We start from the raw sequence: 12,493 nt of genomic DNA, 5'->3' as shown, positions 1-12,493 counted from the left end.
CCGTGGCCTATTAGTCGCGCCAAGCTTTTTATAATCGGATGGGCTTTTGAAAATATGACTGTGAAACCACAGACAGGTTACTGACTACAGGTTTATGGAACTGATTTTAACACATTTACTGTGTCAGCTTTTCCGGTGAAAGCACGGCATTCACTCATCGATTCGTAACTCGTGTTGTATTTTCATTCAGTATTTTTTTCAGTACTTTCACAGTGTCAGAAAAAAATTAAAGGGATTCGAAACCAATCAAAGAGAAATTCCTGCCCTAGCAGGTGATTGGAGAAAAATGGCGTCGATCGTTCGAGAAATTTGCACGAAATTTACGCGTTTAACCACCAATATATCGAAACCCGTAAAAGCTAGCTTGTATCTGACTGCGGATTCACAACTAGTAAGTAAATCAATATTTATGAATCCGAAAATTATTTTGTGTTTATATGTAGATATTCGGTGAATCTTCGTCCGACCGGTAGAAAATCGCCTCTAAAACTAGTCTGGGCGAACGTCTTTTAAACTTCTTCGTTCGGTCGGACTCGTACTGAATAGAGATAAAGTCGGATCTGGGAAAAAGTCCACATCTGCAGCTGCACAATTTATTGTACCTAGTATTCATAATCATCGAGCCTTGCTAGAGTTGTGTGAACTGTATAAGATGATGTTTACATTGTAAAAATTGTTGTATGTGTAGTAAGGTCGGATGCCGGAAGAAGCCAGGACCAACTTCGGTTTTCGTAGCTAGTCGACTAGTGGTCGGAACTAATAACCTAACACACACTAGTTCAGTTGTAACGTATTTCACATTGTCGGCCATCTTGAACCTAGGTCCGAACTGTAGCGACCGTGCTTAATCGAATCCCGTGGTCGACTATTTCCGGACTATAGTTTCGACTAACGGATATTCGGTTTCATTTAGTCCACACAATCCAAGAAAAGGATATTTTGCAAATAGGCAGGTGATATTTTGCCAATGCAGTATTATTCCTGTTTACGCTATTATGCCAATGGCTCGTTCTGATTTGCTAATTGACGCTGCGCATGTGCACTGTGGTGCGTGCCTTAGAAAATTCAAGGAAAGTGTGGAGAACAGAGTAAGAGCAAATGGGAGCATAGAGCGGGATTCGATCCCGGACCAGCAGATTGCTAGCGCAACGTCTTCCCACTTGATCAGCGAGGTTCATGCCATCCAGCTGTAAGTTTTCACTACTTACAGCCTCACCTTGCCCTTACCCTATCCCTATCCCCTCTATTCCTAACCCTCTGGACCCTCTAGACCCTAACCCTATCGAAACCCTAATCCTTAACCCAATATAATGATTTTATTGTTATATTTTATTAGTATATCTTATTATAGGCCTATATAGCCATTGGCAAAATAGCATTTATTAAAATAATGCCGCATTGGCAAAGTAACCACTTCCTTGTAAATAATGGGTGGAAAATAGCCACTCAGACAGTGTATCATTCCCGTGTGCCAGAGAATCTATGAGAGAATCGAAAGAATCAGACATGAGTATACTCGTAGTGGCACTGGTGACAGAACCGGATCAAGTACAAGTATAGTAGTTCTCATAGCCAGCTCGGCGAACATCTGTTAAATCATGCTATAGACAGTATTTCAAATACTAGTATATATCACAGATAGGCCTACAAAAACATAGATTACATAAAGATAGTCACAAATATTGCCAATTTTTTCGAAGGTACTCGTAAATCTGACAGTCACACATGCCACAGTGCAACTGTCTAACGTCTATTTCAACTTGATTTGAGAGCACATCAGGTAGTGTAGCTCAGTCAGTTTAAATCATGCAGTCACTTTTTCTTATTCAACCCCTTTCAATGAAGACCATTTTGCGATCCTTGAATACAGTGTAGATTGGATTTTAAAACGATGTATTAGGTCAACTGCCAGTCATCCTATAAGACCTACATCAGGTAGGAGTATGGTCGACAGGAATTTGTTGTTGTTTGAAATGTGTTTGCGTCACAAATTTGACAGGATTATCATTGACCGTTGCACAATTTTCAATGTTGAGGCAGGAACGGATCCAGTGGCAAATTTGGATGGACTTTGATTTGGAAACGCTTTGATGTCCAAAAAGGCAATATTAGGGGCACTACTGCACTGAAATGCACCAATGTAATTTTCTGTGTTGAAAAGTTCAAGAAATTTGATGAATTTTGTACAAGTTTCACAATCAGTCCCCTTTGGACCCTGGACGGGGCATCCAACCATTAAAGACAAACTTTATTTCATAAACAAAAATAGTGTCTTAAAAGCTGCTTCTAATGCTATTACGTAATGCTTCATCTGAACTGATTTTATTTTATGTGTATCGATATCTTCAGAAAAGATTTCTATTGTTTATGATATAAAGCTTTAATGGTTGAATGATGCTCTATTTCCAGGACGGGTTTTAAGAGAGACCGAGAGAGAAATAGCCTAGATCATGGTCGATTCGCGTGGTTCTCGAATTCTCGCCGACCTGGACGCAGCGTTTCGCCAGGACCCCGACATAGACGAGTACGACTACGTCCCCGTCCTCGAGCCGGTGCAGAACTGCAGTCCGCTGGTGAAGATCGAACGCAAAATCGGCCTCGAAATGTGGTGCGTGAAAATTCTCTACGCGTACGCGTACGACAAGCTGATGTCGTGGCGTCGTAAAGACGCGCGGTCGCGCGACGTCGAACCGGACGAGATCAACAGCTTGTCGCGCGCGGTTTTACTGATCAACCCGGACGTGGCGACCGTGTGGAACATTCGCAAGGAGCAGATCGATCGCGATTTCGCGACGGTTGACGTCGAATTGAAACTGTGCGCGTTGATACTCGGCAAACATCCGAAGAGTTCGGAAACGTTCGGCCATCGTAAATGGCTGCTCGAGCGGTGGATGTCGACGGACGCAGCGGTGAAAGATTATTTCGCGCGTTTATCGACCGAGGTGAAATTGGAGTCGATATCGATCGAAATTGGCGTCGTGGACTCCTCGCAGCAGCAACAGCAGCGGTCCCGGATCGCGACCCCGGACGTCGTTAAATCGCACGTGCTCGCCGAATTCGAAATCTGTTCGACAGCCGCCGATAAATACGCCAGCAACTACAACGCGTGGAGTCATCGAATCTGGACGATACAACACTTAACGGGCAACGACGTCGACGTTCTGCTCGACGAACTCGAAACGACGAAGGAATGGGTGCGCGCGCACATCTCTGACCACAGCGGCTTCCATTTCCGCCAGTTTCTGATCAACCTGTTGTGCAACGACGATCAGCTCGGCGACGATGACGAGATGAAGCGCATCTTAGTCGACGAACTGGCGATGAGCACGGAGCTCGTGCGACGGTTTCCCGACCACGAGGCGATCTGGTGCCATCGGCGATTCGTCGTCACGTATTTACGGAATCATCCCGACGCCGTGGACGCGTTTCACCTCGCGAATTTCGCGTGCGAGAATAAGGCGTTCGTTGACACAGAGACCATTCTCGCCGGAGGAGGTGGCGGAGGAGGGTGTTCGAAAAAGAGCAAAGTCGAACGTTCGGCGCTCGATTTGTTCAACGACGAACTGGAATTTTGTAAACAGTTTGAAAAGTCGAAACAGTCGACGGTGAAACGACTGCAGAAAAAATACAAAGATTGGCTTCAGAGAACGATGAACGAATGAATGAACTTCGAATCGCGGCGATATTATTTTCGATTCGTTGAATCCAGTTTTCAAGATTGCGTTTCCTGCTCAATTCTAGAATTCTTAAAAAAAGTTATAAAAGCGAATTTAGGCTATAGGCTTTCTGCAATTATGGGCCAGTTTTGTGGGACGTTACTGGTTATATTTTCGAGTTATGGTGGAAGGAAGAAATTCATTCATTAAGATTTGTGCTTCTTGAAAGTACAGTCAACCCCGATATACGGACCACGTCGGTGCAGAACGATTTTGGCGGTATAGAGAGTATGGCGGTATATCGGGGGTGTTTTACTGTGTATTTATGTTGAGATCAACCTGGCAGTAGGCAGGGGTGGGGGTAAATGGGAGAGCGGTATATCGGGGTTTGACTGTATTTTGAAAAACGAATTTAAGGGTTTCTGCAATTATGGGCCAGTTTTATTGGACTTGCATGACTGGTTATATTTGCTAGTTGGTGGTAGGAAAAAAATTTGTTCATTACGATTTGCAATAGATTGGTATTGCTTCGTTTGTGTTTAATCCATTGTACTTTAAAAGTCATACCAGTATTCGGCTAAACCTGTATTTATTGTAGTTATCTGCTTTCGCCGCATTGCATGAATACTACTTCTACTACATGAAGAATAGATTAATGTAAATACCTTGTAGTAATCTATGGAACGATAGCTCCAATGTGTGAGCGGAAATGTATTTAAAGATTAAAGGTGAACTTGGTCTTAAACCCCTCCAAGGTTTTGGGTGTACATTTAATATGGTCATTCTCTAAGGGGTCATTCATATAGCCTATTACGTACGCATTAGGGGAGGGGGAGGGGTCAGAGCAATTGCGTACTGTAATGCTTAATGTATATGAAAAAATGGCCGATTATTTTGCGTACAAACGGGGAGGAGGGGTTGAAAAATTCAAATTTTATGCGTACGCAATAAATGAATGATCCCTTAGGGGTTTGGACGTATGTGTTTATGGTAACACCCGAGGGTTTCGAATGTATGTCCTCGCTGTTAATTGTTGGTCTTCATTCAAACAAACCATTAAGCAGAGTGAAAAACATGAATTTTGTGCAATTAATTAAGACCCTAGGAAAATGGAAACCAAACAATTGATAGGGGTTAATTTCTATGACAATATAACTTAAGGGTTCAGTTGCACAATTGTTAAGCGCAAATTTGGTCTCGAATTTGAGATTGGTCTTAGATCGTTAGGTTGGTTATAGAACTAAGATGGTCTTAGACTGGTCTCAAATGGAAGCCATGCATGTGCTACCGACGCACAGTGGTTTGTGCGCTGTGTAATGTTACTTAACTTGTATTTTTGCATGATTGAAAATTATTGCTGATGAAAAACTGAAAAATCTATTTATATGTAGTTGTGTAAACTGAATAATTAGAATGTGCTGCACGATTTAACTTCAATTTCACCCGTTGAAAACAGTGAGACCTTGTTAATCCATCCTCCCTGGCAGGGATTCCAACCTATGGCGGTGTCCAGACTCCACGGCATGAACCCCTGCCACACTAAACCGAGTGCGCAGCTTATGTGATGTCATTATTAGCCAATCAGAAATCCTGTTATATTTTTAGTGCGGATTTTTCTGTTTAATCCGTGAAATTTTCTTCAGCGATTTTATAGGCTAACAGGCAATTCGATCTATGGGACAAGTTTGCCTGCAGCAGGTGCCTGTGAAACATGTACCTGTGCACGTCCTGGTCTAGATACCTAGTCTAGATGGTCCTAGTCAAGCGATACCATCAGGTTCGAATCCCTGCCGAGGGAGGATGTGTAAAGAATCTTGAGTTTTTATGAGATTTTGAGGTCTTGACCGATGCGATCTGCGTTATCTCTCTTTATGATCAAGGGCGTCGCTGGGGAGGGGGGGTTTGGTGGGTCTGATTAATCCCCGTTTCCAAAACTAAGTTCCCTTCGTTCGTCATCAAATTTTCTTTCTGACTGAGATGTACCAGTAAGTGAAGTAAACAATTTCACATCTAAAAAATGTTCCAATTGCTCGAAAACACTTTTAAAGAATCAAAATCTTCTAAGGCGAGGACCCCGTACCCCTATGCTGTTCGACTGACCTTTTGGCTATTAATTGCCTATGCCGACCTCCCTACAGAAATTCCCGGTGAAACCCGTGATGATTCGTTTTTAAACCTGCTCTCTCTCTCATCGGTTTAATTCAAACGCAGCAAATTTTACACAAGAACGTTTTCCATTGTTTCAAGTCTTTCACTAAATAATTATTCAAATTCTTTTTATACATAAATTATTGATGATAATAAATACATACGGAAAGATCCATATATTCTACTTATTGTTGTCGGTTTTTGCGCTATAAGGATCTATTCGCTATTGATTCATGTTCTGTTACATATGAAAAAGTAATGCTGAGCCCAGTTACCATAGGCGCGATCACACAAGCGTTTTTGACCCAGGCTTGGCCCGTGCCAAATTTTAGCACGGGACAAATGATTGTGTACTGGAAATGTCCCATTTCGCTTCGCTTGTTTTCACAGATGTCAGTTGCCATAAGCAATTAGAGTTCAACTCCAGTACCGGTAAAACGAAGACTTGGCAATCCTTCTATATACATGTAGTGTAACATGGATTAGAAATCGAGGTTTTAGTTCAGCTACGCATCCGTACTGGTCGTTATATCGATATCCGGTTTGTACACCCAAAATGTACCGAGTTATGTCAACGTCTGTGCAAACAAGTTGAAATAGACACTAGACCCTGAAATCTCGGGTATCATTAAAGAGCAGAGTGAAACCACGTGTACACTAGCTCGTTGAACCTGGGTTTCGATGTACAGGGGTTGGACGAAAACCGGCGTTTCGATGTACGGGGGTTCGACGAAAACCCGCGTTCGCAGCGAGTAGCATCTACACGTAAGGCAGTTTCGGTAGTAAGAATCCACATATGTAGTTCAAGTTCATGGTCAATTGTGGTGCCCTGAACGCTGAATTGAATAGGTTTACCATCTACACTAGAGGAAATGCGGAGTTTTACGGGAAGGCGGGTTCAATGCGGAATGTATGAACCCTTCTTTTCCAAGAGGGTTTCTATAAAACACGGGTTTTGCGGAAGACTCTGCCTTGAACCTGTGTTTCGAGCGTACCGTAGACGCGTAACCCGGGTACCAGAAGCAAGTGTAGACGTAGCTCGATTTTGGCCTTAACTAGACTTACCGCAGCTTAATTTCATAAATTTCTTTTCTCACTCTATCCGTAGAGACATTTTTCAGTCGCTAATCGTCGTTATAACGAGGCAGAGGAAACTGAAGAGAGTAGCAACGCAGATGATCAAACGCCAATAAATCCTCGACCGAATCATTCATTAGAAACTAGTCAAAGATATCTGGCTTCGACAGGTAACTATCTACTCGGCTTATAGGCATCTTTTTTTGAGAATTCAGCTGTGTTTATGGCTTTCTTATTCAGATTTCATATTAGGGTTCAATTCTACTATCAATGAAGAAGAAACCAGTAGCAACTTGTCCTCAGCTGGGATTCGAAGCTGATGGCGCCGTTAGACTTGCTACTGTACGAACTTCTGCCTGAATAGCCCCAGTGGCCTGCATTCCTTATCCACAGGCCCATACTCGGGGTGTGCGTTGGGTGCGAACACACCGCCCTACAAGATCCTGAGTTCCACTATTTTTGTTAGAAAAAATTTATTGGATTACGCATTAGTGTTTCAGTGACTTCAATATATGAAATATCAAAAATTCCTAGAGACTACAATCTAGTCTTGATGGATTTTTTGAAATATTCACTAACATTGGCTGAAAATGTCTCTAAAACGCTTCAAATTTTCTCAGGAGAGGACGCCTGTGGCGCTCACTATTGCTGGCTCCGCTGTCAAATAAGACCCACCATATCTGAATTCGCACCCACCAAAAGTAGTCTGCGTACAGGCCTGATCCAATTGCTGGGTGGGGCCCGTATTCCTGCGAATTGCTACTAATCCTTATCAGTTCATTACCAAAATTTAGTATGGATATTCTATGGCCCAGCAGCTACTAAGTTGCATAGCTGTTTTTAGATTTGAACCCTAAAGCGTACCCGTAGAAATGGGGTAATTAAATAAATGAAGAATAATGAAACAGCAAAGCCATATCAGCTGACTGAATGCTGACCTGTGAAGCTGATGATTTATCTCTGTATTTCAGCCTACAGCGAGGTGTACGGAGATGAACCGGTTTGGACGAAGTACAAACGAAATTTCAAAGGGCAATATCAACCAAAGAAGACGCGTAAACAATGCATTGTAAGTTCGCAAAAATGCTATATAGGCCCGTAGTTATAACTCGTTTAATTCGGATCGATTTTTAATCAGATTTTTACTTATTTCGGACTAAAATTCCAATCTCCACTAGGCCGTTTCGTTTCAAATGAGAGCGCATAATTCAAATTTGATTCGGACAAGATTTTCCAGTCCCAGGTGACCCGAATTTTAAGCGAGTTCTACTGTACTTTCATCGGCAAAGGGCTCAATTCGAATAATGAAAGCAGGCTTAAAATGCTTTATTCAGCCGAAGGCTTTTAACCATGAAGACACTATAATTACAGAGAGGCGACAAGATCTGCGGAAACCCATGTCCTATTTGTAGAGATGAATATCTGGTACTTCACCCTGCGGTAAGTTTCTCATGAAAGAAAAAATCGATACGAAATAGTTTTCTTTCCGTGATGATTTCGTTCGTAGTATTGAAATGTTCGCTCTCTCGTTTCAGAATGTGAATCTTTTGAAGCAGTTTATCGATCCTCATAGCGGTTTGGAATTATCACCCCTAAAAACAGGTCAGTTATCTATATATTAATACGAAACTATGTACCGAATGGTGTTGCTGTGGAGAAATAATGGGCTGAGAAACTTGGTGTGGTAGTCATTGTATAACTGGTGACACGGTTATTAACAGCTGGGAAAATAGTCAAACGCGCTTAATCCGGATTTTGGTCTAATTTGGACAATATTTTCAGTCCATTTGTTCATTTATATGCAAGAAAATTACTTTCAATCTGCATATCCCATAAACTGGATGAATGTTGTTGGTCCCAAGGGATCCGAATTAAGTGGGTTCTGCTGTTTTTATAAGGGGGCCAAATGGAGGCAAACAAAATTTCAGCCAGTCAGTGAGCAGGAATTTTAATCATGGACTATCTTTGCATCAAAACAATTTTCAGCATAGTACTACCATACATGCAGTCACAATGGCCCAGTTAGTAGGGCACAAGACTGTCACCTAATAGATCAGAAATTTGTAACCCTTGTAAATAAACTACATATTTTATTCGCGTCCGATTATAGTCCCCGATCTCCGCAGGTACAGGTTACCAAAGTTCCTGTCGATGTCGCATGGGCATATATCATATAATTTTTAGATTGTCAGACTATATTCCATGGCCAATAAATTGAAAAAGTTTGAAGTTCTGGGCTGAATAAGATCACCAGTGGTTTCCATGGATGTTGCTCTAGTATCTATGACTGAAAAATTTTGGGGAAATTTGAATTTCAGCTTGTATGTACTTTCTGTTTTCAGGAGTGTGTCGAAAACAGCTGATGAATTTACAAATAGCGATAGAACAAGCGTACGACTACGGATATTTGGACATGCCTCTTCCATTTAAACGTTTCGATTATGCAGATTATTATCCACAACTTAAACAACAACAAAAACCTTCGAATTCGTCTTCGTAGCATATTGAAAATTATTCAACAATAAAGTCATCATCATTTACAGTACAAGTCGTTGTCTTGAGTAGATTGTTATCTCAACTTGGAGCACTGCTCACCTACATCCAAATAGATTCCAGTCAGTTAAACCGATTCTCTACTCCAGAGTAATGATGCGCATAGGTATCAATTTGTTGTCTTGACCCTTCATACTCCTCAGAAATAATCAGTTTCAATGAAAAATGCCAGATATACAGCGGCAGATCCAGACAGGGCACAATGAGCACGTGCTCCTGCAACTAATGAGACGGCAGTCTTCAGCACAAGATTTAGCTTATACTCTTTATTGTCCCTCAGGTGCCTAGAAATTGTATGAAAATGCACTGAAATTTCAAATTTCAGACCCTTGTTTTGGCTGTGTGGATACTTAACTTGCCCTACCGTTTTTCATTTCTTAGTGCTCCTGTCAAAAGTCTGCTCCTGGATCCACCCCTGGAAGTACTGGTCAGTTTAGGAATATATTTAGACATTTGGTGCTGCTTAGTCAAGCACTTCTCTCCTATCCCATTCAATCTGGCCAGCTAACTTGTCACTGTACTGGTCAGTTAACTTGTCTCCACTCGGTACTGGTCAGTACAATGCCAGTCTTACTGCGGTCTCGACGCTGCAATGCCTCGAAAACTATAGACAAAGCTAGTGAGAAAATAAACCAGACGAAATTTCTTATAAATAATAAGACAATTTATTTCTCTATTGAATTTTCAATTTGTAAATAATGTATTTATCATCGTCACAATTTGCCATCGATTCCAGTAATGACAATAATTTGCATGAGCCATTGGTCAATGAAATTTTTTTTTAAACCCCTAGAATAACACACGAACAATGGTTGATAATTAGCAAACATTTTACAAAGCGAACCTATTTCAAGGATTCAATAATCGATGTTAAAATAGATTTTTACACGAATGGCCATGCGGGCAGTGACGTACAAAACCAACTCACCAAAGCAGGTTACATTCATTTCCAATATTTTGCAATATTTTGAGGTTATCGAAACCGAATCCAAAGCCTTCTTCGTTCTACAGGGATTCAAACGAGATGTCTTCGAAAGACTGTACATGGTACGAAACCCTACCCTAGTGGACACGAGTGCATTATTAGCATTCCAGATTCAGATTATGAATTAACCTCATTGTCAGCCAATCAGAAATGGCGTCGATTTTACTGGCTAAAAGGCAACCGAGCCCAAAGAAATGCCTATATCACTACAGCCGCCCCGGTAGGGATTCAAACCTGATGGTATCGTAAGATTTAGCCACCACAGCACAAAACCCTGCCACACTAGACCGGGTGCGCAGGTTTGCTGCACAAAAACTTTCAGCATCAATCAGATGGGGTCCGATCTAAGCACTTGTCCCATTGCCTGAGACAAGTATATTCTCATTTGGGCGAGTAGGTTATCATCATCACTCGTCTTGCAAAAGGCTTTTATTCCTTAGATCAAACCCTGGATTGCTCGTATAATTGCTGAGGCAAATTTCACGGATAAACTATAAATCGAAAACCCAGGCTGGGAATAAACCGGGATTTCTGATTGCTTAACAATCACATCATCTAAGCTGCGTATGTACCTGTGAACACGGGCTAGTGTTGCAGGGTTTTGTACCTTGGCGAGTCTCAATGCCATCAGGTTCGAATCCGTGCCGGGGGTGGATGGTATTACGACTATGTTAACTGAAATGCGTAAAGGTAAATCTGATTGGGTCCACGCAATTTTCTGGTCAGTGTTCCATTAGGGAGCATTCAAAGACCCCCCTCCCCCTTGAACGATCTTGTGCAATTTTGGTACAAATTGTACATACTATTTTAACGCTCTCTTAGAAGCAGAGCCATGATGCCTCTCAGTATGAGTCCCCGCTGAGGGAGAACAATTATAGCTATTCAAATTTCTCATGAATTTTTAGGCAGCTAACACCCTGATAACTTATTACTCAATTTACATTCGTATAAATTCTCTTACAAGTTATAAGTCATCCAAATACTGAAGTACACGCATGAAATTTCAAATAAACTTTTAAATCGAATTTGCCGTCAATGACTACGGCTCTTTGGGGGTTTAATCACTTACGTAAATAAATATATTTTGCCTATTAATACTGTAAGGTAATAATTACTAAATTCAGATGATTGATTATAAATCTACATCCTCGCGCTTGTATAAGTTTTAGAGATTTGCAAGAACAATCCATAATAAAACCGTCGATCTCCTCTGCCCTCATGCAATAATGATATAATACCTGTACATGATCGACTATATCAATTCAATTCTTTGGCATACATTCAATAATCCATCATTTTATGATATCAATTCTGTACATGCTTATATGGAACCATATTCTACATGCAAAATGCCTTAATGATATTTTCTTCTAGCTTTTTTAACCCTTTCAGTGCCAACTAATTAATTCCAGAAATGCTGGATATAGTTCGTTAACTCTTAAAATTTCATCCTAGTGTGTTAAATAACGGGCATACAACTATAGTGTGTCTACACTGCGGTGCAATGTATTATTAGTTGCTTATATTTAGCTATGTTTGACAGGTGCTGCCATCTTCCGATTTATAAGATGTACTGCGGTATAGACGCACTGAAAGGGTTTTAACAAAGGTTTGCCGCTTACTATGAGATATCTCATACAATGTACCCACTACGGATGACTGGTAGGCCTAGCTGATCTGCTATTCAATATTGCCACCCTGGCAATCAGGGCGAACTTTGGAGTTAGTCGACTATTTGCGAACTAAGTGAAACCGAATATCAGTGAGTCGGAAATATGGTCCAGAAATAGTTGACCACGCGATTGAGCACGGTCGCTGTAGTTCGGACCTACTTCCAAGATGGCCGACACAGATATAGGTTACGACGAACTATGGCGCGACCACTATCAACTAACTTCGAAAACCAAAGTTCGCCCAGAATGACATGTAGTTTCTAATGATACAATGTGTCAACAAACGCTGCTTCACTAATAGTCTCATCATTTATTTGTCAATTCTCAAAAAAAGGTCAATGGTTGACTATATGCATAAAAATTCTATTTCCAACTACGTACGAGATGTAGTAACAACCGGG

At 41.3% G+C, this 12,493-nt stretch overlaps 2 protein-coding genes across 2 annotated transcripts; both read left to right on the top strand.

Moving 5' to 3' along the window:
• Positions 1-274: 274 nt before the first annotated feature.
• On the top strand, positions 275-5,968 carry LOC141908934 (protein prenyltransferase alpha subunit repeat-containing protein 1-like). The gene is made up of 2 exons (XM_074799232.1): positions 275-391; positions 2,410-5,968. The coding sequence occupies exon 2, from the start codon at positions 2,451-2,453 to the stop codon at positions 3,660-3,662; it is 1,212 nt and encodes a 403-aa protein (XP_074655333.1). The 5' UTR covers positions 275-391; positions 2,410-2,450; the 3' UTR covers positions 3,663-5,968.
• A 737-nt stretch (positions 5,969-6,705) lies between these two features.
• On the top strand, positions 6,706-9,381 carry LOC141908596 (small ribosomal subunit protein mS40-like). Its single transcript, XM_074798694.1, has 5 exons — positions 6,706-6,714; positions 6,913-7,051; positions 7,853-7,950; positions 8,417-8,483; positions 9,224-9,381. The coding sequence occupies exons 1-5, from the start codon at positions 6,706-6,708 to the stop codon at positions 9,379-9,381; spliced, it is 471 nt and encodes a 156-aa protein (XP_074654795.1).
• The last annotated feature ends 3,112 nt before the right edge of the window (positions 9,382-12,493 follow it).

Source organism: Tubulanus polymorphus, chromosome 7 (genome assembly GCF_964204645.1).
Source record: "Tubulanus polymorphus chromosome 7, tnTubPoly1.2, whole genome shotgun sequence".
In the NCBI taxonomy this organism is placed as follows: domain Eukaryota; kingdom Metazoa; phylum Nemertea; class Palaeonemertea; order Tubulaniformes; family Tubulanidae; genus Tubulanus; species Tubulanus polymorphus.
This window is presented reverse-complemented; position numbering and strand designations above follow the sequence as displayed.